The sequence below is a fragment of the Pleurodeles waltl genome, chromosome 1_1, assembly GCF_031143425.1.
Source record: "Pleurodeles waltl isolate 20211129_DDA chromosome 1_1, aPleWal1.hap1.20221129, whole genome shotgun sequence".
Classification (NCBI taxonomy): Eukaryota; Metazoa; Chordata; class Amphibia; order Caudata; family Salamandridae; genus Pleurodeles; species Pleurodeles waltl.
Window position 1 is genome coordinate 833,182,436 of NC_090436.1, and position 23,174 is coordinate 833,205,609.

Below are 23,174 nucleotides of genomic sequence, written 5' to 3' on the forward strand. Positions count from 1 at the left end.
CTCACCAAGATGCTCGCTATTGTGAGACCTCTTGATTTGTTCTCAACAGCTGTACAATTTTTTAGACTGGCAGTCTTAAAGTGCTTAGGAGCACGATAGTAACTTGAATGTACATGTCGTACGTGGTTTTAAGCTGACATTCACCTCCGAACAGGAATTTGTGAAGTTCTCTCTAAAAGAACATGTAGACATGGTTTTGTATTCCATCATCTAGTAGGTGGAACCAGAACTATATTCAGTTGTATTTTTATTTGTTACACTCTGGGAGTCGACCAGGGAAGCGTCACTATGACGTCGACAGGAAGCCCACAATGCCCCAAAATTAAGTCAATTTACAAATCTTTGTTTTTAAGACATATGTACATTTCTTAATCTATTTGTTTTTTTTCTCTCTTCTTACCTCGTGGAGGAGGGAAGGCTACACGAGAATCCAGACGTTTAAAAAAACATTTTTAGAGTTATGTAACTGGAGTCTTTTGCAGTAAGAAAGCTCTCCTAGGTTCATATTTCACACATAAAATAGATTTCTGTCTGCAAAATTGACATTCCCTACTTTCAGATCTTCTGTGTCAATGAGGAGTAGGTGCCTGCTGACAGCTCAATCAACAAAAGCATAACCGGTTTCAGGTGCCAAAACATCCATTACAAAAATCAGTTTGGATTCGTTAATGTATTCCAGGACTCCGGATGCAAAGCCAGTTTTAATCACTAAACCATTAATCAGCTGGACACATAATGAGCAAGCCTCCTCACGCCTACCCTGCCTACAACACTGTCTTGGTCTGTTGTGTCCTTGCCTACGACGCATCTGGGATTCAGAAACTATTAATCAGTGTCTTTGAAAACATCTCAGCAAGTTAGAAAGGTTGCCACATGTGGACAATGTCTTTCAACTTTTGGAGTTGATCAACCACCCTGGGCCAAAAAGGTTACCTCTGTTGCACAACAAAGTATGTGCCCTTTGTCTTCAGACTTTAACAGAAATGTTTTAATGGTCCTTTGGTTAGAATCGGACTTCCCTGGCACTTCGTATCCAGAGTGCGTACATCGAGACTCTGTGCCCCAGGATCTTGCAGCATTTGAAAGCTCCAGGCCTCAGGTGACGAGCGGGCGCAGAGGCAGAGAGCCATTCTCTCCGGTTTGTAGCGCTCTTAAACGCACTTCATTTTCCCGCAGTGAGGGATGTGCCAGGTTGTTGCCTGTGCGAAGAGCAGGCCAAGAGTGGGCCAGTCTGAGGTCATCCATGGCCGACCAAGGTCAGGCAGGGCCACCCTTCTGATATTTGGCTTTAACAAAACGTAAAGCACTGCACGACTTAGCAGCAAGATAAATACAACTCAGAGGACATCTGGTAAGGCGAGCACTGCCTCTAATTTAATTAGCAATTATCTATCTGGGGCCATGGGCTTAATTAAAGATGAAATAGCAGACATAGAAGAGAGGCTTACTCAACGAGTGTTAAACAATGTTGTATTAAATCTTTCATATAAAGCCTTGGAGAGTGGAGGGGATAGGGGCTATGCTCTTCATCATAACTCGGAGACCAGTCATTTGATAATTAACTCTGCACCAACCCTTGTGTGTCACTCTCACCTCTTAATGTGATAACTTCTTCTCCAACTATGGTGGAGAATTCCTCTTCCACTAAAAGGTAGACAACACAACACAGAGACCCTCCGTAAAAAGAAATGATCACTATTACCTGGATCAACCAAAAGGCAATCCCAAATTAAGGGCATAACAGGATATCTCCAACCCCAATGATCAGAAGGGTATGAATTGTGACTCGCTTGCAAAGATGGTTTTCCATAATAATATAGATTTACTGGAGTGTTTTGTTAAAATAACATTAAATGAAGACATTGACTCCATATCAAAAAATGTTTTGGTCTTGGTTAAACCTTCACTGATAGTTTCCAGTGGGCTTGAACTGCAATGTTCAAAATAATAAGTCCTAGATTTGTCTTCTGTTGAACAGAACAAAGGAAAGAGGCGTATTACAATAAGCAAAACACGCAAGAAAAGGGCTCCCCAAGAACATGTTTTACTACATTCTACGCGTCTCTGTAAAGAGGCGGAAGAATTAACTTTCGAGTGTCAAAATACATCTAGTCTTTCATCGAGGTCTTCAATTGTGTGCAAAAGACTTATTACAATGCTGTGTGTTAATGCTAAAAGGTGTTCCACCCCATACCACTTCAATGCTGGAGTCCCAGTGAGACTATAAAAATAACTCAGTTGACTGGTTTTCGCAAAGGATCAGTTCTGCCCAAGTCTTATATGATGAAATAGTTATGGTAAGGAGGGTAAGGTAGCTAAACAAGACAAAGTAAATAGCTAAGGAGGATTGTAAAGTTGTCAACTTCCATTCCCCTCATTTTGTTAACTATTTGTTACAAATACTTTTCTTATCTCATTGTGAAAATGTTTCCATGGAAGAAAAGATTGGAGTTGTTCCGCTGGGTTTTTTCTGTAGACCTCGTCGACAAGAACAGTTGCAAATCAAATATTCTTTTAATGCTAGAGTCAATTGTTCTGCATTTTGAGGGTGTGATTACCAGTAACAGATTTTATCCCCTGGAATCCATCGGTGATAAAGACTGACTGACATTCAAATTCAGTAACAACAGACCTCATACACAGTGACGAATGCCATACTAACAGTTCTGGTGTACAATGTATGAGTCATGCGTCTTTTGTCACTGGGCACATAAGCAAACCATGTATTATTTCTACTACTAATCCTACAAAGATTACAATACTTTTGCAGAATCTAGCGGGAACCAATGGGAAAACCAACTCAATATATTTGCACACATACGGAGCATCAGTACTGCTCGTATGTTTACAAGAAACCTGGTCCACAGACTAGATTTTATAGAAGGGTTTGTTTTGGTGGTCACACCTGCATCCCCATCAGTGGTGGGTAGAGCAAAAGGTGTCTTTCTAATTTTAGTTTCAACCTTATTTCCTGGTTTTAGTCCTAAGCACTTTACAGATTCTCCTCTTTACCAATTTTTATTATTAACAGAAGGAAAAGGGCACACCCGATGTGCTGATCATAAATGTTTATAATATTATGTTTGATCAGACTGGATCTAAGGTGGTTCTTGTTCTGGAAAAGGACTTCGATCTCTTTAGAAACACAGACACAAGAGACACTTCTGTAATATGGGCTGGAGACTCACATCACTATGTGCTCTTATCTAGCCAAGGAAATATGTGGAGTTATTGATGATAAAAGCGATGGATTAGTTCACTTTGTGCATAATGATTAAGGAGAAACTTTGAACTACATGTTGGCCAAATCCAATGGAAACATTGTTGGGGAGTCCAAAACTTATATTAACTCTGCTCCCAAAATGTACTGGTGGGGATGCCAGTACAATAATAGAGCATATTCTATCTTCATCGAACACTTTAATAACTTATGTCACGCTTCAGAATAAATTAAACTGTATTAGTGATCATAATCTCTTTATAATAATATTACAGGCTGTATTGTGCAAGAAGCGTACGGTGGTGAGTGTTCAGAATACTGAAATAAATGGGATTAGGATGAAATGGTCAGGAGTTAATGCAGACAATTTTACTGCTACAATATGTGCAATTTCTAATCAGGATATAATGATTTGTTTAGATATGGCTACAGATTATCCTTCTGTAAAACAAGCTCATGTAAGTATATTTAGAGCAGTTAACTCATTAATAATGAAACCACGTCAGCGTAGTATCTGAGGTCCCAAAGGATGGTTTGATTAGACATTTACAATTGATAATAGAAATCTGAAAATGTGTTCAATATACAAGCAAGCTCTTTTGGTTAGGAAAAAACAATTACAAGAAAAAGCATGGTCTAAATTGTTGTAGGCTGTCCATAATAACGATTCCATTCTGTTCTGGAAAACAATAAATGCTCCTTTCTAACTAGATAAATCACTCCCTTCACTAGATTTCTTGATATCATCACAAAAATGAATTGATCTAAATGAACTGCGTAAGTATTTCAGAACATGTCAGAATTGGGAACACAAATGAAGCACATTTTTTGTTATTTCTGAAGTGTAGTGGAAACAAATACTTTAATATGATCAAACCAAATTACACTAGGTGATGAAATTTCCACACATTTTCATCTGTGCACTGTATAGCTCTATAAGTAAAATTGAATGTCTGTATAAAAATAATGGTCATTTAAATTTGTTGACTGTAATGGCAGTGTGCTACCACACCATAAATACTCCACTCTACCATGCATTACTCCACACCACTGCACTATATTCTACACCACTCCATGCCACTGCACTCTGCATCACTCCACTGTAAGCCACTGCACACTACACGCTACGCCTCTTTACTCTATCCTGTATCACTCTACTCTACACCACTGCACTCTTTGCCACTGCACTCTACACCACTCCAGTCTAGGCCACACTAATCTACTCTGCACAACTCCACTGTATGCCACTGTACTCGACACCACTCTGCAACACTGCACTCTACGCTACTGCACTCTATGCCAATACACTCTACGCCCGCTCTCTAACCAATCGATCGTGAGCTGCCAGTAGCTCTCAGACACCTTCAAAATAGCTTGCAGCTTTGAGTTCATTTTTAAATAAGCACAGGATCATATTATTCTTTTACAATCAAGGAAAAGCTGTGTTTACCTTACATTATTATAAGGTTGCATGGAGCAGAGCCTGAAAATGAGCAGTGCTCAGTCAGATTTAAGGGCCAGGCTGGGGCATAGAGGTGAAGAAATGAAGTATTTATCTCTTAAATAAAAGTCCTTGTCGACTCAATATTGGAGCATGAGAACAAAATGATGTTTCGGAATGCTTGGACGATATTTCAAAATAAAAGTTAACTTAATGATTAACTCGTAATTTCAATATTCTCCCATTTCAAAGTGTTGTATTTACAAGCAGCAGGCCTTTTGCTCCCAGTGACCAGTAGACACTGTGCCATATTTGTAACGAAAACATGTCTTCTTTTTTTTTTTTTAACAGGAGAAATTTAAAGTGAAGAATACTTTTTCTATGTAACATTAAGCGCCTGATTTAGAGTTTAGCAGATGGGGCTACTCCATTACAAATGTAACATTTCTCCTGCCCTATTACGATTCCATTATATCCAATGGAAATGGTAATATGTCAGATGGAATATCTGTCATGTTTGTGGTGGAGTAACCAGTCTGCCAAACTCTAAATCAGGCCCTTAGTCCTAATGCCTTTCTCACTCTCAATTAAGCAAGTTATGTCTTAATATTTTATGAAGCAGGTTTCTTCACTTACAATTATTCCGATTTAAACAAATGTATTTTCCTTTAAAAAATATGGCAACATGTCTACAGGCCTGGTGTTTGTAAATGTGACACTTGGAAAGTGGACACAATTTAAATGATGATTTTTATGGCTTCCATGTAAACAAAGTTAACTCTTCAGTTTAACTTTCTCGACAGTGGCATATTTATAAGTGAAAAATACAGCCATTATTTTAAGTGGGAGAAATTTAAATTGCAGAAAAATGTTCCATATTCTGAACATTTTTGCAGAACATTTTTCTGGACTTTAAATTTCTCCAATAAAAAAAATAAATAATGGTTGCTTGTTTGTGTTATTCATGTAATGGTGCCACATATGGTGGAAGGAATGTCTTGTGCCACAAGTACCTACGACACAGTCTCTGTCACCTGTGCACATATATCCTATTTGTACGCAGACATGTTCATATATCCCCAAAGACCACACTCACAGACACAGATGGCAGCACTGTCAGAGCTCCCCTTGTCGAAGTATTTTGTTCAAACCATAGCATCCGGCACTATGGACATTAGGTTTAAGGACAATTAAGCTGGGTGTGGGGACGTCTGGTAACAAAGCACAAATTGCTTAGCCTACAGTAGCTCACAATGCTTTTCACTAACAAGTAGCTCTCATTACAGACAAAGTTGGAGAACCCGGCTCTATGCCAATGCATTTCACTCTAACACTTAACTCTGTGCCCATGCTCTCTAAGCCAATCCACTTTACGCCACTCTAATCTACTCTGCACCACTGCACTCTACACCACTTTACATCATTATACTCTGTGCCACTATACAGAATTGCACTCACCACTCCACGCATTTAACTCTACTCTAAACAAACTACTCTATGCCACAGCAGTCTACACCACTCTACTTAACTCTGGGCCACACAACCCTATGACACTGCACTGTACTCTTAACCACTGCACTCTACACAACTGCAATCTATGTCACTAAACATTCCTGTACTCTATGCCACTCTACTCTGCAACACTGCACTCTCCGCCACTGAACTCTACGGCACTCTACTCTGCACTACTCCACTCTACACCATTGCACTCTATACCACTGTACTTTACGCCGTTATACTCTACTCTGCACCACCAAATTCTACTCTACACCACTGCATGACACTGCACTCAATGCCACTCGAATCTACTCTGCAATCTATGCAACTAGAAACACTACACTACTACACTCTGCACCACTCAAAGCCACTCCACTCAGGGCCACTCCACTATGCACCATTCTATGCCACTACTATGCTGCATTGTACACGCTGTATTCAATGCCACTGCATTCTACGCCACTATAGTCTGTAACACTCTACACAAATGCACTCTACACCAGTCCACTCTACTCCATGCCACTCCAGTGATGGCCACTCTACGCAACTCCACACTATACCACTCCAGTACATGACACTCTCTGCCACTCCACTCCACAACACTTTACTCCACTCCTCGCCATTCCACTCTATGACACTCCATGCCACTTTCCAATACACCACTATCTTTTAGCCATGCCACAGCCACAGCAGCCACAGTGGTGTACAGCATGGCTAAAACACATTGGCAAAGCCAACAGCTCTTGCATAGGTAAAACCTGTTGGTTTGCCAATGCTTATTTGATTTGCTGCTAAATTGGGGTTTATACCAATAACATAAATACTGTTCATATATACAAGCAGGTGACTTGTTGGGGCCTTATATGGGACAGGCCTTTGCGATTTTGGTGTAAATATGAACATTCAAAGACAAGAAAATAAATTCCTTAGGGGATTATTAGCGTTGCCACACTCAACTTCTGTGCCCATTATCCATAAGGAGCTGGGGATGTCTCATATTGCAGATATTATTTATGTAAAACCAGCTCTTTTGTGGAGAATGGTGTGGTTTAAACCCCTGAGCTGATTTAATAGCAACATCATAAAAGATTGCCTCACCTTGGGCGACCATGTGTTTGAGATCCCTAGGTTTTATAACGTTCAAGCCCTTTAAAATAAGCCAGATTGTGATTTTTTTTTTTTACAGACCCCGACGGCCATAGCCCGCTACTCAAATACATTTTTATAAAATTAAGCTATTGACTAGAGATCATGACACTATAGTGAGCTATTCATTATTTTTTCAAAACCTCCATGTCTAAGGAGGGATAATTTTCCTCCCTAAAATAAGGATAGCTAACTATCAACCATCTGGTATTCCCTCCCGGCTACAGAAGACATATGTTGACTAAACCCTCAATGTACTGTGAACAAGGGCATTGGTCAGGCACAGGTGAAGATTACATCAGCTTCACTTTGCTGGTACTGAGGCAATGACTTTACAATAGAACAGGACCACTGATTTAAGCTGGTGTTGCAAGCCTGTACAGCGGCACTTATCTTCGGTAGTAGCGCTTACGCACAAAAGTCCAGGCAGGTGCAGCAGTTGTCACCGTCCAGGCCAACCTATCTGAGATGTACTGTTTTCAGTAGTTGCGGCCTGCGGGTCAATATGGGCTTTCTCAACAGATCTCCTTTTTTAGCTAGCGGTATCGGCCGCAAGAGTCTTTCGGAATCATCACAGAATGCTAGACATAACACTGATACTCTGTTTTGAAAGCGTCTTTCCGCTGTTCATAAGGGAACTGCTCAGAGAGACCAGGGGACCACCTCACATAAGGGTTTACTGTTGTCTTTGCTACCTTGATAGTTCACTTTTTCTGGGTGCTCCTCACACTGAACAAACGCTGAAGGGCTTCTCCTCCTGGAGAGTTTCTCTTCCTGCAAGGCTAGGCACACTCATTTCCTCTCTCACAGGGACTCGGGCTTGTATCCACTTTATGCAGACCCATAACTCCTCCAACAGAAGTGTGCAGGTTTCAGGTGATGTTCCCTTACCTCTAGGAGGCTGGCCATCAGCCAAACACCAACCTTGGTTACAACAGCAGCTTTTCAAGTACTCTACAAAGCACTTCATTCCTTTAGGAAGAAGAACTTGGGACTGGAACAAAGAGGAGTGGTTTGGACCCTGCTTTTATACCCTTTTTCCAGACAAGAAATGTAGATCCACTGTATATGGCTTTTGAAGCGGTGTGAGCTGTTTTTCTTTTTTAAATGTCATTTTCCTGCTGTTCCTCAGATGCAGCCTTTGTACACAGTGATGGCTATCACGGCAGGTAGCAATGGGGCTGCCCCAATGCAGCAGTGTTCAAAACAAGGCAAAATGAAGCATGAGATCTATGCATACAGCTGTCATCAGCTTCCAGTAGCAGCAATTACAGACAGACAGAAGGGTAGGCCCTCCCTAAAATTCCCTTCACCCTAAACAACAGAAATAGCAGTTCACTACTCACCCCTACCAGTTAGAAAACGACAGTCCTGAGGAAACACAAAAAATCTGCAGCATTTTGCTAGCATGCCTCTCACTGAATTTTTGAGGAAGCCCCGTATCCATCCTCCAGTCACAGAAATGCAGGTAATACATTTCCTCACTGTATGTTTTGTACCACAATAAACCAGGTGAAAACAAAATCTATCCTACTGGGCCCAGCACTCAGATCAATACTACACAATACTTGTGCTACACATTCGCTGTGAACACAAGTGCTCAAAGTGCACACCAGATGTCAGCAATAGGTTCACATAACATTAGAACTTTATTCAAGAAGGGTCGGTAGACCACACTCTCGCTGACACTGAAAAAAGGTTTGGTCACACAAAGAGAGTCACAAAATACAGCAGGATACCACTACCACTTTAAGTGCTGCATCAGGTTATGCACAGCAGTCCAATGCCTTCTATGAGGCGACACTCTGTGTACCCTCCAAGTAACAAAATACACTCTGAAGGCCTAGGCCTCTTCATACACAATAGATTAAGATGTTTGACATTCAGTTGGCCAGTTCAAGTAGGTTATATCCCTTTTTACCATGCAGGGAACTCTCCCAACCCAATGAGCACTTACTGCCCCTGACGAGGCATTGAAGGTCTTTATGTTGAGTAAATGACCACTAACCAAAGGTTAGTGGTAATTTCAATGGTTTTTGGTCAGTGAGTTTAGTCTTGTGTTTGCCGAAAAATCCCTAATATGCATTTCCCCAGTTTATTTGTTCTGAAATCAGAAGGACTTAGATTTTATCACTAGGAGGAGCTGGGTCATAAGTTTATGTGAATGACTGTCGGGCGACTAAATAGGGTAGAAACGGCTCCCACTAGGGAGTTAAATGTCAACACTAGCAGGGGATTGAGAGATATATTAGTTTGCACAAATGACTGGTGGGGCAACTAGATAGGGTAGATGAAAGTTATAAGATTGACAGATTGTGGGCAAGTGATTATGTGTTTGTGACAAAGAAGAGGTTATGGGCAGACAGATGCACAATTCACAGAAGTACATATAGAAAACCAAGCCAGAAGACATGCTTTTCTGTGCAGGAGTTGGATAAGGACATGCAATTAGGAAAAGGAGTCATGTATGAGATGGTAAATCTAAGTCTTAATTGTTTTGTGCGAGAATTGACTAATGTTGTGAAAAGAAGCTTGCTTTATGCTATGCAGCATTTAGCAAGTATTAGCAAACAGTGTTTGGGTATTTGTGAGTACTTTTTAAATACTAAGTATATAGGAACTGGGTGAAAGCAAGATCTGTCTGAAGGCAAAATTGAGTTCTTGTATAAGATCTTGACGAGATGACCAAAGATTTTCTTTTTGGGACTAAGCAGTCTTTACTTTTGTGGTGTGTCCTGTCTAGTAGAAGATGGCACATCAGGGTATCCATGATAATCAGGTTGGGAGTAGATAGCTCTTAACCATGCTTCTAAATTCAGGATGGTGGGCAGTTGCTTCTATTTTGTTGGGAGGAGACTCCAGAATTTGTCAGTCTCTAGTGAAAAGGTAGCACAGCCGACTGTTTTCTTTTTGCAAAATGGAATATTTAATTGTGATGCTAGTCTGCAATGTAAATTCCAGGGTTGTATTATTTATTGAATTGTATAAAGAGAAAGTCAGGACATTTATCATGTACAGACTGACTGAATATGTTGTTGCATATGGTAACCAGTGGAGAGCCTTCAACACAGGAGAAATGTACGTGCATGTCTTTATATGTAAAAATAATCATGCAGCGGAGTTCTTATTTCTTAACAGCCAACTTATTGTTGAAAGAGGGCTTCTTGATACTGGCCATGGGCTTAATCAACTTTTGAGAGGAAGAGTGATATTGTTACTTGATCATACTTTCATACTTGAAATCCACTGTAGAAGGCTGATTTGGTTAGTTTGTCCACATGGGCATTCACTGAACGTGCAGAGTCCCTAACAATTTCAAGGTATTGAACTTTCTTTTCGGTTTTTGGTGGTGGTTTTAGATCATCCAGACGAAGTATATGATCATACTTTTCCAATCTCCAAAAGTGAGCATTGGATTTTTGATGCATTTAGTTTAGGATGATTACATGTCATCCACTGGCTAATGGTTTTAAGATAGTTCTTGAATTTTGAGCTTCGTCTGTCTTTGGGTATTCCAATTTGAGTTTTATTTGTATATTGTCTGCATAATCGTAGCAGATAAGGTTAAAACTTGACTAGATCTGGTAAAGGTTCGATATATAAAAACGTATAAAGAGGAAGAGAGAGATGATAGATACTGGTTTTTATTTTAGATCGGTTTTTATTTTGTAATGTGTTGAGTAGTAGGTGCTATACATGTCATGTTAGCCCGGTCATTAGTGGAGAGCCAAGCAAGAGTCATACCATCAGTACTGATTACTTAGAGATTGGGAATTAAGATTTGTTTTTAAGCACATCATATGGCAGTTAGAGCACACTGTGCCACTTCCAGGTGCAATCCTCTTTGGTCGTCTGAGAGTAAGTTGCTGTCATCTATGAATTGAGACATCTGTAGAAATACTGCTCTTTCAAAGAGATTGCCAAGGAGGGGTCCTTTATAAGTTTGTATTTAGTTACTAGGGTGTTCGAGGTCCAGGCTATTTTCTTCATTAAAAGTTTGTCTTAGGTGGCATCTCCAAGTGGCAGCCTCTTGTCTTGCAAGCAAGACATGAGTCTAAGGTGTCTGCTTTGGTGGTCTGGTGAGTAGGCATTCTGTTGCAGAAACCTTCTGTGAAAAATAGTTGTTTTTTTTCTTTCAGAGTTTTAGACTTCCAATTTCATAGCGTTACTTGGCTAGGCATTTGGTGTTGTAGATCCTACTTGTATACTGTGCTTTGTTTGCTTTTTTTGAAGTACGATTCATAATCTGTTGTGCACGTGTAGACGCATACTGTCAAGAGGGTTCCATGGTTTCTACCAGATGCGTGGAAGTATTGAGATTTGTACTATTTTCTTTTTTAGGTCTTCATTCAACCAAGAGGCTTTCTTTTTCTTTTTGGTGCATTTTGATATTTTAGGAGAGATAGTTTTGTTAAAGACTGTGGTCACCCAGCCATCTACTTACAGAGTGCGTTGTTTCCATTTGTGTGCTTGTGATTAGATGAATTTCAAAGTTATCCATATTGCGCTTATTCTAGAACTTGTAGTTTGCTGCTGAAATGACATGATTTAGTTGAGTCTTGAAAGAATATTTTGTGTGAAGGAGATGAGATGAATATTGGTTCAGATGAGTGGAGAGTTTTCATGGATTTTTATAAAGTCTCAGGGTAATGATATGGTGCCTCATGCATGGTGCGCATTAGGAGGCAGCCCAGGGACAATTTAGATCCGGTTGTAAGTGACCAGGTCTGATAAGATTGCATTTAGCTGAGGCATATCAAACAGCATGTTTTAGGTTGCCAATAATACACAGGTTAGATAGGACGATGGACAGGTCTGCCACTGCCTGTATAAAGGCATCCGTAAAAGGTCTATTATTGGCAGGAGGTGTGTAAAACAGGGGGGTATTGCATGCAGGAATACTTTTGCATGTAATAAGAGCTTGGCAGCCTCGTATTATGAATGTATACATTTTCGGGGCTGCCAGTCATCCTCCCTTTTTTCAATGTATACTTGGAGTAAAGCACTGATATCTTGGTGCAATTGCTTCATGAAGTACTGTGACATGTCCTCTCCTAACCACGTTTCTGTGATCGAAAGCAGGTCTGCTTTTGAGCCAGCCACCAGTCAAAAATATTGTGTGTGATATAGCCCATTTCACTCATTATATAATTTAGCTGGTGCAGGGTGTGCTTATTGGGAAAGCCATTTGGAACTCGGTTAGTTTTTCTAAAATCCTTTGTGTCCATAAGGACTATGTTTTGACTGGTTTGAGGAAGTCCCTTTCCTGTTAATCAGAGAGTAATTAAACTGTGGGATCTTCGGGGAGGGAAATACACACAAACAAATTGGGTTCAGAGTAGGCATGTTCCCGTTGAAGAAGCGGGGTATTTCCGGGGCATGCCCCGCCCTTCTCCCACGTAGCAAGTAGGTTGCCTTGAAAAGGGTGACCAAAGTGGAATAACGTATGAACGTCAAAGTGCATCTTACAACATTTACACATAGAACATGTAATTTTATGTCTTGTCTGTGGACTCCGAGTCTTCCTCAGACAAATAAACAACAATGAACTTTCCCTGGGTGCATATATATTCTGCTATAAATCCTGATGAAAGTCCTGGACCCTTTGGCCTAAAATAACAGGGGCTGAAACATGCTGACTTTTATAGTGGGGGTGTAGGATCATAATTTCCATATACTCCCCACTTTTTTCCATTTTAATCACACAAGAAAACCCCATTAATAAAAGGGATACCTTTGGTGTTGTTCTAGGTATTTTTAGCATAAGATCTCGGTAGAAGAAAATATTTGAGGTGCTCCCTGGGACATGGTTGACTCCCATCCTGGCTTTAAGGGACCAGGATGAGAGCCAATGATGGAGCATGACACCAATAGTGTGTGTGAGGGTCTTCAAGACCACACAGAATGATGCCTAAAGGAGGACACAACTCCATAACTAGATTAATTTCCATTTACCAAGACAGTGAGCTAAACCTATGTGGATAGGACACCGTAGGTGTTAGGGCAGATGAGGTGTTCAAGCATCAGTTGATCCCTGCATCATTGTATCGAGGCTATCGAGATCCTGCTCAAAGAGACTTAATAAGGATTCAGTTGGATTAGTGTGAGGGAGTAAGTAGAAGTCTTTGTGTACCTGAGAAGATGGAATCACGGACAATTTTTGTTTGGTGATGTACTGAGGTAATGTTAAGACCTTTTGTGTTAGGGGTAATTAGATGTATATCTTGCAACAACGGAGTTAGTGACTCTTGCATTTGTTGAAGATCGATGGTGTGTGGACTGGAGGGAAAAGGCGCATGAGGGAATAATTCTGTATTTCTAAAGTCAGTGTTTGAGGAAAAGTGGGAGAGCATGGCTTATGATCAGTTTTGGTATGCTTTTGATGGGTGTATTTGACAGAGTATGGCTGTGCAAGAAAGCGACTATGTTGATGACTAATAAAAGAATGTGAAGTGACCTGGAAGACAGAATTATGAAAGTGCTGTTTAGTAGCGTTTGTTTTGGAAATTGTATCTGCGAAAGCTTTTGCCGAAGGAGGAGATATAGACTGAATTTGGATTGAAGGCATTGGCTAATCAATGTTTTATGATTCATCAGCCCAAATATAACTCAGACATCCATCTTTTTCAGGACAAAACATATTTCACAAATATTATGCTTTAATGAAATCACATCCTTTGATAGATAGAGAATCATGCAATATTTAATCAGTGTGATTGGAAGAATAACATACACACTCAAGCTTCAATTCCCATTTATTCATTTGTCCTACTCAGGTACTCTCACAACTATGGCTTATTATTGTTTAATGAAGCCTTCTTTTGAGCTCTTTGAAAACCGGGACACATGCCTCCTTACCCCTCGCGATTATGCATGTTCTTCATATTCAATTGATTCTGTTCAAGCTGTGGTCAAATTGCATGTAAAATATGTCAAAACGAATCTCATGCCTTTCAACTGAGGAACACACTCTTCGGAAAATACTTAAATGACTGAAGCATTTCTTACTTTTGGTTTTCTAGCCATGAACATTGAAAACAGATTCTTAATCATATAATTTGACTGAAAATCTGCTTTAACAGGAAAGGATGGCAAATGAGTGAATTAATTTCAGAAGTGAAGGCAGCTGTTTGTACAGTCACCTGATGCTAAATCACAAATCTAGATCATCTGACTGTCTGTAAAACATTAAGGTGTCAAATCACAGAAGCATTCATGAATAAGGGAACCTTTTACATAATCTTACATACCTTTGCGGCTGGGCCCTGAAACTTACCATTAATTCCCTGTTAGCAAAAGTACAAAGAGGGTGCAGTCTTTTCTATTCCTACTAATTGTTTAATATCAGTCTAGTTTTATTCGAATTCTATTTCCATGTGTGGTGTTTTGGGACCAACTGACAAAAGCAGGCATGCATATGGAAAAGTATTAAAGGAGTACTACTTTTTGTACTCTAAAACGCTTTTGCGACTATGGTCCATAGCTTTTTAGCTAATTGTTTTAAAGGAGACTGTAGTATAAGACGCATTATTCTGCCACATCTAAGACTGAATTTGTCACTAAAACCGACTTCAGTCTTTTCAAACGTTTCTATGCAGTGGGTACACTCAATGGAAGAGAGGGAAGGAGCGTGGAGTACAATACTTTTCATACCTAAGCAGGTTGGGAGGGACACTAATTCTCCACTTGTAGGAAAGTTCACCAGACACTCCAGATACCATTTGAAACATTCTCAGGTAGCTGCCAGGCAGCTGAGGTGCTCTGATCCTTGTGAGAAAATACAGACTGGTGTGAATGAGGTATTCTCTAATAATGGCACATAGGGACAATTAGGAATATGCTGCCCAGAATGCATTTGCACAAACCATTACTGTCTGTCAATGTTCGGTGCCTTCGGTACAGTTTCTTCAAACATGTGCAAAGTGCTTAGGAATAACTACTAATAATGATAAGTGATAGTCTTTCAAGACAAACGTAATCCAGATTATCGTTTTCTTCATTCCAGATGTAGCAACACAGTGATGGATGGTGAAGAGACGAAATTTGTAGAGGTAGCTCGAACAATTGTGACTTGGAGTTATTCTTGTCTCATAGTGCTAAGTCCTAAAACACATTCTCCTTTGACTGGGGCACAACCTATTTCTTAATATCAAATACAGTGAGCCACACAGTGAATAAAGAGAATTTACTAATGCTATGGGCTATGTCGACATATGTAACACATCAAATCTCATTCACTTTTTTCATGTCTAAGAAACATATGCTTAGAATTCTGGGTCATTAATTCTGCCCGTAAAAGCAGAAAGGTATGCCAAGCCTAACAAACTGCCAGGACACCATAAATAAAACCCAAACATTGTATCTTCTTAAAGACATACTACAGTTTGCTGAGGTGTGAATGCGAATGCTATTTCAGAAGAATAATGTAATGTCGTCATCAGCAGGACTTGCGCTTATACATCCTCAGTGGTCTAATAAATGACCACATTCCCCTTAAAATTCACACTCATTATATTTTAACATTTTCTGGAATCATTTAACCACGGCCCATCAACTCCCTTTCTCTTTTTTCAGTTCCACAAACATATGCATGCAGTTATACCAGAGGTTTACATTACCAAGCCAAGCTCACATTACATTGTAGAACAAACTAAACCCACCCAGCATAGTTAGTGCAAACTGAAATGAAAATAATACTTGAAGAAAAAGTGCCAGCAAATTATACTTAGAAACGTAATCTTTGAAACAAGATAGCAGTCAGGATTCTGCTACCACTGTTAAATATATCTGGGTAAAGCAAAAAAAAGAGAAACACTGCCTCAAAGTAGGCCTGCTATAATGGCAATTTTCATATATTGTTTAAAGCAGTTACCTATATGATGGATCCAAGTTTGACGATGTATATCATGATTCATAAGGAATTAGGAACGTAGCAAACCGAATTATGCTCAAAAATACCCAAGCACGCGTGAGCAAAATGCAGATATTCACAACGTCAAACACATTAAAGTGCAGATCATGTAAAAACATGTAGAGCGCAAGACATTCTTTATAGTGATATGGAATTGTGAGAAAACAAGTTTTCTGCTTACATAAGTGCTACTTGGGATTACCAAATCATGTGCATGACTAACGTGCTGACATCTGAGAAGGGTTTTTTAAGGTGCTCATGACATTTATATTTTTTCAGACAAAAACGTGCAAGAAGCTTCAGGTCCCAGACAAAATGAAGAAAATTCACTAAACCAAATTTTAAAGAGATCACTTTCCATTGCCCTGGACTCCTTCACGCATGTTCCCTTCTTTGAATTGCCAGCCTTCATCACTCATTGGGGACCTCAAGCTTGCTTTAAAAATAATGTGATTTGACTGTTACACACTGTTCCAAGTTACTTTTTACAACTACATAAAGTACACAATTGCAAGCTGCACAACAATATCACAAAGTTAAAAGAGTGCTTGTCTGCTTTTTCATCTTTCTGAATAATGCACATTTCGTTTTTGCAAAACTGCATATACTACTGGCAGCAACATTTTTAGGCATACTTTTTCATTTTATGAATTTTGTTTGATGCGTCGGCAAAGTTAATAAATCCTGTATTGGCTTTCCCAAAAGCCGGTTTGTTTTGTCATGGTTTTTGAAAACCGTTATCGTTGGGAGAGTTGCAGATCCTCCCTAATATATAAAATAAGTGCCTAAAAGCAACACTATTTCTTGTCTCTAAAAGCAATCAATCAATCGTTAGTCGGTGATTTTCACCATCGATAGTCATAAAACCAAACATATGCATAGGTAAATAGGAATCAGATTAAAAATAAAAATAAAAAGGTTAACATACATGTGATAAAAAAAGATTAAAACATACTACAAAAACTGCTAAATAATATAAAGAAAAAGTTAAAACCAGATATGATCAACTAAATAGCAGCTTTATAAAATGCATTAGAGGTCTTCCCTTGAAGTGCACTTTGCCTAATCCTCCACATCGCCAACAGAATCCTCAACATCACAAAAACAACAAATTGTCTAGTATCAAACTGCATATTTCTTTAAATTCTCTTACCCCAAAAGTGTGACATAGTGGGGCAACCCATTCCATCCTAGTGCTATGATAAGCAAGGCAGAAGAATAAAACATGTTCAATGGTTTCCTGCCATGAGTTACAGAATAAGCAGTAGCCTTGAATTTGGTGGGTTGACCAACTCCACGTAGCAGTATACAATGCAAGGGGACCCAGATCTGAACTGGAGATAAATCTTTCTTGCATTACTAGGCTCTATTTCATCCATGAACTGCTCTAATACAAAATCAGATTTCTGCATAAGGAAAGCCTTAATCACTGAACCCAAATTGGGCCGACTAGTCAGTAAGTTCTTGAAATATGAGCAGTAAGCCCTCTTAACTTGTTCTTTAGAGATTGTGCATGCGTCTCCTGGAGTAGTCCACAAGTGCTCAAGACAGATAGTCAGTAATATGGTCGTCACGTACCTCACCCATGACAGGTTGTCCACCCTTGGCAGACAACATGTCTGATAATCCCTGTTGATAAGGACTCAGCTTTGGAGCTGGCCAAATCCTCCTCCGGAACAGAAGGGTTTGTAACCTCGCCTTGTCGGAGACAGTTTTGAGCCCCAAGCCGAGCAGTGGTGTACTTATTGGCAGGCCCACCACTTGCCGCATGAAGCGTTTCTCCGTGGCAATCAAGGTAGGTGCTTCCCTGTGCCCACAAAGCTCAACTCCATACAGAGCAGATCCCAGCAAATAATTATAGACGAGCAGGGCGGGAGAAACTGTGTGATATGAAGAGACCCTTAGTGTCTTCAACAGCCCCCCGGAGCTTTGTTCTAGTTTTAGTCCACACCTTGCAATGTGGGGCTGCCAGTTAAGGTGCTCAGTCAAGATTACACCGAAGTATTAAAAACTGTGGACTCTCTCCAAGGAGCTCCCCCTTAATGTTGGATTTGAGCGGGTAGAATGACAGGGATTAAACAACATATAATTAGTTTTTGCGAGGTTAATATCTAGGACCTCTCGCTCTGCAAAAGTTGTCAAACCTGTCAAGAATTTTTTGCAGGCCCATGGGGGATTTAGAAAAAAGTAGCTTAACATCTGCATACATCAGGCTGGAACTCTAATGTCAGCCAGGCGGAGAGCATCTGACTAACTATGATCAACTTACTTTACTAAGTTATTTATAAACAGGAAAAATAAAGTGGTTGAAAGGACGCACCACTGCCTGAGTCCCCTTTTTACCGGAAAACTATTAGGACTCCCCCATCTGTCCACACCTTGGGCGAAATTATTATCACAGAGCCTCAAAATCATATTCAAGAGGTAGAGCGAGAACCCATGTCCACCACAACTTCAATAAGGAAACCAGGTTAAATGCTGACCTAAGGTCAACAAACGCCACGGAAAGTCGCCCACCCCCTAGCATTACAATCTTCCAATATAATAAATAAAGGCGGAAGACTTGGCCCAATGTACAGGCGCACTCCCTAAAGCCTGCTCGAAGTGGGGTCAGTGAATCTGTGGTAGTCATCCAACTTTGGAGTTTGCTCACGATGACCCTAACAAAAAGTTTCTGAGCACTATCAAATAGGCTTATCAGTCTGTAGTTAGAAGGGAGATCTCTGGACCCCTTCTTCAAGATAGGGACAATCTTGGCTCCGGCCCATGTTGGCAGAATATGGGCCCCTTTCAATATGGCATTAAAAAAGGTGGTAAAATAAGGGGTCCATACTTCAATCTCGTCCAGAATGAGGTCCCCAGGAATCTTGTCAAGTCCTGGAGCTTTGTGTTTCATAATCTTCTTAATGACTTGTCTTATTTCCCCAGGGTCAAAGATTATGTTCTCCTCATCAGAGCAGACATCCTGTAGCAGGCAGAAGTCCATCATAGCTAACCGAGGCTGCTTCACATATGTCTAACTCAGGGTGTTTGGGCTCTCCTCAAGAGAATACAGTTTGGGAAAGTGAGCTGCCCATTTCGACATCGTAGTGTTGTTTTCAGCAGGAATAAGCTCATCACAGGAACCAGTTGCAATGATGTTCCAAAATGAGCGTGAGTCTTTTATCTTGGCTGCTACAAGGAGGCCCTCCCATTTCTTCATTTCCAACTCTTTCTTGGTAGCCTGTATAACACCTTTATAAGCCCTTCTGGTTACTTCAATAGCTACTCTATCGGTTGATTTAATTGACCGTTTGCGCCCCCTGAGCCTCACTCGATCTCTTGTTGTACCACGCTGGGGCACTGAATCTCCTAGCTGAGCGGCTAGCTTCTTTAAGTAAATAACACATTAGTTTTTAAAACATTTAAGCGTAGATAGAACTATAATTAGGCAGGGTCGCACTCTGATCCATTGGTATGTTTTACTAATAACATCAACTCTCCAATCGCATCAGTAACTACTTTATAAATGTCAGTGATTGATTCCATAGAACGCAATAACACACTACTTAGCTCAGAATTCCGTTACTCAGAGTGAAGTTAATTAATGGCTGAAGTGGGCTGTCCAAAACGCCCCATGCTGCTGTGGACAGCGAAAAATGTGAATAATACAACAACAGACAAATGGATGAAGTTTGCAGGCAGATAGTCCCTTCAAGTAAGTATATTAAGTGCATAGTTTTAGTGAACTAAAATGCCTTGGCTAGAGCCAGATCTAAAATGCTTCTTTTGACTGCACAGCAATATAAGGCAGCTCAAAATATAGCCTGAGAGAGGAAATCTGCCCTTAGAAAACTTCTGACTGTTCACATGCATGTCTGAATATGAACTATTCCGTACCTTAAAAGAAAGTGCATGCTAGTCAAAACATGCATAGTAAGCTTATTACACAATGTCCCATTTAAATGGATATAAACCAAAATGATCTCCTTGATCACGGATTGGTGCTGTGGCGAGTCACGGTCATAACACTGCATAAGCTCACTCCCAATAGCTGTATGTTGTGAACTGGACGGCTGCTACGTGGACCTAACCACTACATCGAATGACCATTATTTCAATCCACCACAACCTCACCCTGACAGATTAGCTACTCTAATTTCAGTTCTGGAAATTCCAGTGCTAGCGACATGTCAAAGTTATGGTTGGTCAAGTTAATGATTATGTCAACATGATTGCCGTCGCTATAGTAGTGATAACACCTGCTCACAACAGCTGTTAAGATTTCCGCATCCCTTGGTATGCAACAATTTGAATAAAACAGTCAATGTTGAAGGAGGGAGTAGGGCAAGAAGTGGAATAAAATGTGTTAATTAGATTGGTTTAACATTGGACGAGGGGGATCGAGGAATCCCAAATCACTGTGATATAAATCATAGGGATAAGTGATAAGTCTTTAAGATACTGGAGAAGCCAACAGCGATTAGAAGAGTACAATAACAAGGAATGCGTTGCAGCAAATACAGTGGCTGTACACCTACCATCATTCCATTCGCTGTAAGCAATGACTGTAAACTTCACACCATCCACCGTGGAAAACTCTTTCTCAGCAAACGCCTTCCCCCCAGTGCTGTGATTTTCATAATTTTTGCCCGATTCACTGTAGGAGGAATTTCCACCACGAATCACCCCGACAAAAGCCCAAGCCTGTCTAGGGAAAGAGAGACGGATACAAGGGGATTGCATATGTAAGAGGGTGATTAATATTTAATTTATAGAAGAAACACAGAATGTGACAAAACATGAGCTCTAAATAGCTGATACATAGATCAAAATAACATACATTGTCAACCATAACAACCAAACAAGCAAAATGATTATATTAGGATAATAATAGACAGCTAACACGCATAACCTTCCATTAGTCTATTAAACCAGATAGTCACCCACCCATGCAGTTAACACAGTCCCAGACTGTGTTTGTCAATATAAGGGCCACATTAACCACTCGAAGCTACAAAAGTGCATGTACTAACCATATAAGGCTTCAGAAATATTTAATATTAACTTCAGTCTCTAGAATATACGATTGTGGTTATGCATTGCCTTCTCAGGTGCTTTTTTAGTCCAAACCCCTTGAAATGCCCCCATAAAAAATTATTGTCCAGAGATTTTAAGTTTTGATGTGTGCTTTTGTATCATTACAGAAGTAATTTAGCTTGGGTAGACATTGCTAATCAAGGCCAATGTTTCCTGGATGACATTTTTAAAAATGGCAGACGGGTTGCAGTGATGATGTAATATTTCAGACACCATGAGACCTATATTCTTCGTTTTGGTTGTCAAAACATGTGTGTTTGGGGAGGGGGTGATCAGGTAGTATTATAGAGACAGAAAATAACTACTCAGAGCAACTCTTCTGCCATTTTCCTAAGTGGTGGCCATGTATTGATGTGTTTTAGCCATCATATTGGTAATTTATTTTACTTTTGTTTTTGATTCAGGTTTTCCGTTGATTCAAATTTGTAAACATGAATGAAGCAGATGGTTGCAAAGGATCTTTACCTCCTGACAGAGTGTTGCTAACTACAAAATCTGAGGACACTTTCAACAAAGAAAAATGTCATATGCAAAACTAATCTGAAAGAAAACATCAACTGTGGCTGGAAAGAACACAGTTTGAGATGCTGCAGAAATATGGCAAGACAAAGTTCACAAAAGATTGAAACTGATGGGAGAAGAGGATCAAATATTTTATGATTGTAACAAGTGATACAAGTTGTAAACAATGGAAAAAAGCCTAGAAACAAATTGCCAAAAAATAGCAGAAACCAGTGAATCCCAACAAGAATCAGAGTCTTGTGAGAAAGCAATGACAACCAAAACCAATGCCCATCCACTTAGAAGATCGATGGCTACCCCTTGTCCACCTTCAACAACTGATCAGAAAGCAGAGGAACTTCAATGTGTTATCTGTGAATTAACAAGAACGAGGGCCAAAGGGACTGATGAAAGGACAAAGTACAGAGTATGCAAGTTTCAAAGGGCAAACATGTTTTTATCTGCAGCTAGTTGCTTCCAAGATGAAGTTTCCAGCCAAGTAGCTGATCTACTAAAAAGCGAGGTGAGTATTTGCAGCAGATTTGCACCCCACCAGAACTGCATGCATACGCTCAAAAATATGAATGTAAAATGAGCTCCCAGCAGCAACGTAACCACTAGCCTTCAGTTAAGCTTGCACTCTTGGAAAAAGCAAATAAAGGTTTTAAGCCACTCGAGTGCTGGCTACAGGGTCACACTCAGTGAGAACAGAAAAATAATTGTCAACACTGATGAAACTGTATTAATCCATAATAATGAAACTAAGACTTTTTTGGTGAGAATATACAATGCAAGAATTGCCTTTTGTCAGGCTAACAAAAAGAATAAGCCACTTATGGTGTTCTCAGCTGATTTGATTTCTGAAGTTCTTGATGCCAAAAAAAGGTCACAGGATGCAGTAAAATCAGCAGGATACTATTTTAAAAAATGTCCTGAAAGATTTAGATTTTGGACTTCATGACAAATTTTGTGATGCTCCAGAGCTCTGCAAATCATGGGAGTCAACAAGAATGCCGGATGTTGACTTAACATTTTTTATATTATTGTTTAATATCAGCAAAGCAAAACTGTTACAAACTAAAGTTCTTGAGTTCGGAACAGACAAAATTGATGACAGCTTTGAAGATATAACCAAAGAAGTAGAAGACAATCCCATGAACAAACAGGCTTATGCTGCAAATGTTGGAAATGTACAGTCTTTTCCAAATCATGTTTTATGAATTACATTATGGCAAAAAGAACACTGGATGACCGCCAATGTAATCTATGACTAGTGCAAAAGTAGAAAGCTAATCACTTCAATGAACAGGAATGGGGCATCAACAATTTATGATCAAATAGTATGGAGCAGGAATTTGTTGGCAGCTCGTGCTTTAAAA

At 39.9% G+C, this 23,174-nt stretch overlaps 1 protein-coding gene across 1 annotated transcript in view; it reads right to left on the bottom strand.

The window, feature by feature from the left end:
• Positions 1 to 23,174, bottom strand: part of CEMIP2 (cell migration inducing hyaluronidase 2) — a 371,877-nt gene that overhangs the window by 227,388 nt on the left and 121,315 nt on the right. The window contains exon 5 of the mRNA XM_069228897.1: positions 20,736 to 20,905. Within this exon, the coding sequence (XP_069084998.1) occupies positions 20,736 to 20,905 (170 nt within the window). The remainder of the gene's footprint in view (positions 1 to 20,735; positions 20,906 to 23,174) is intronic.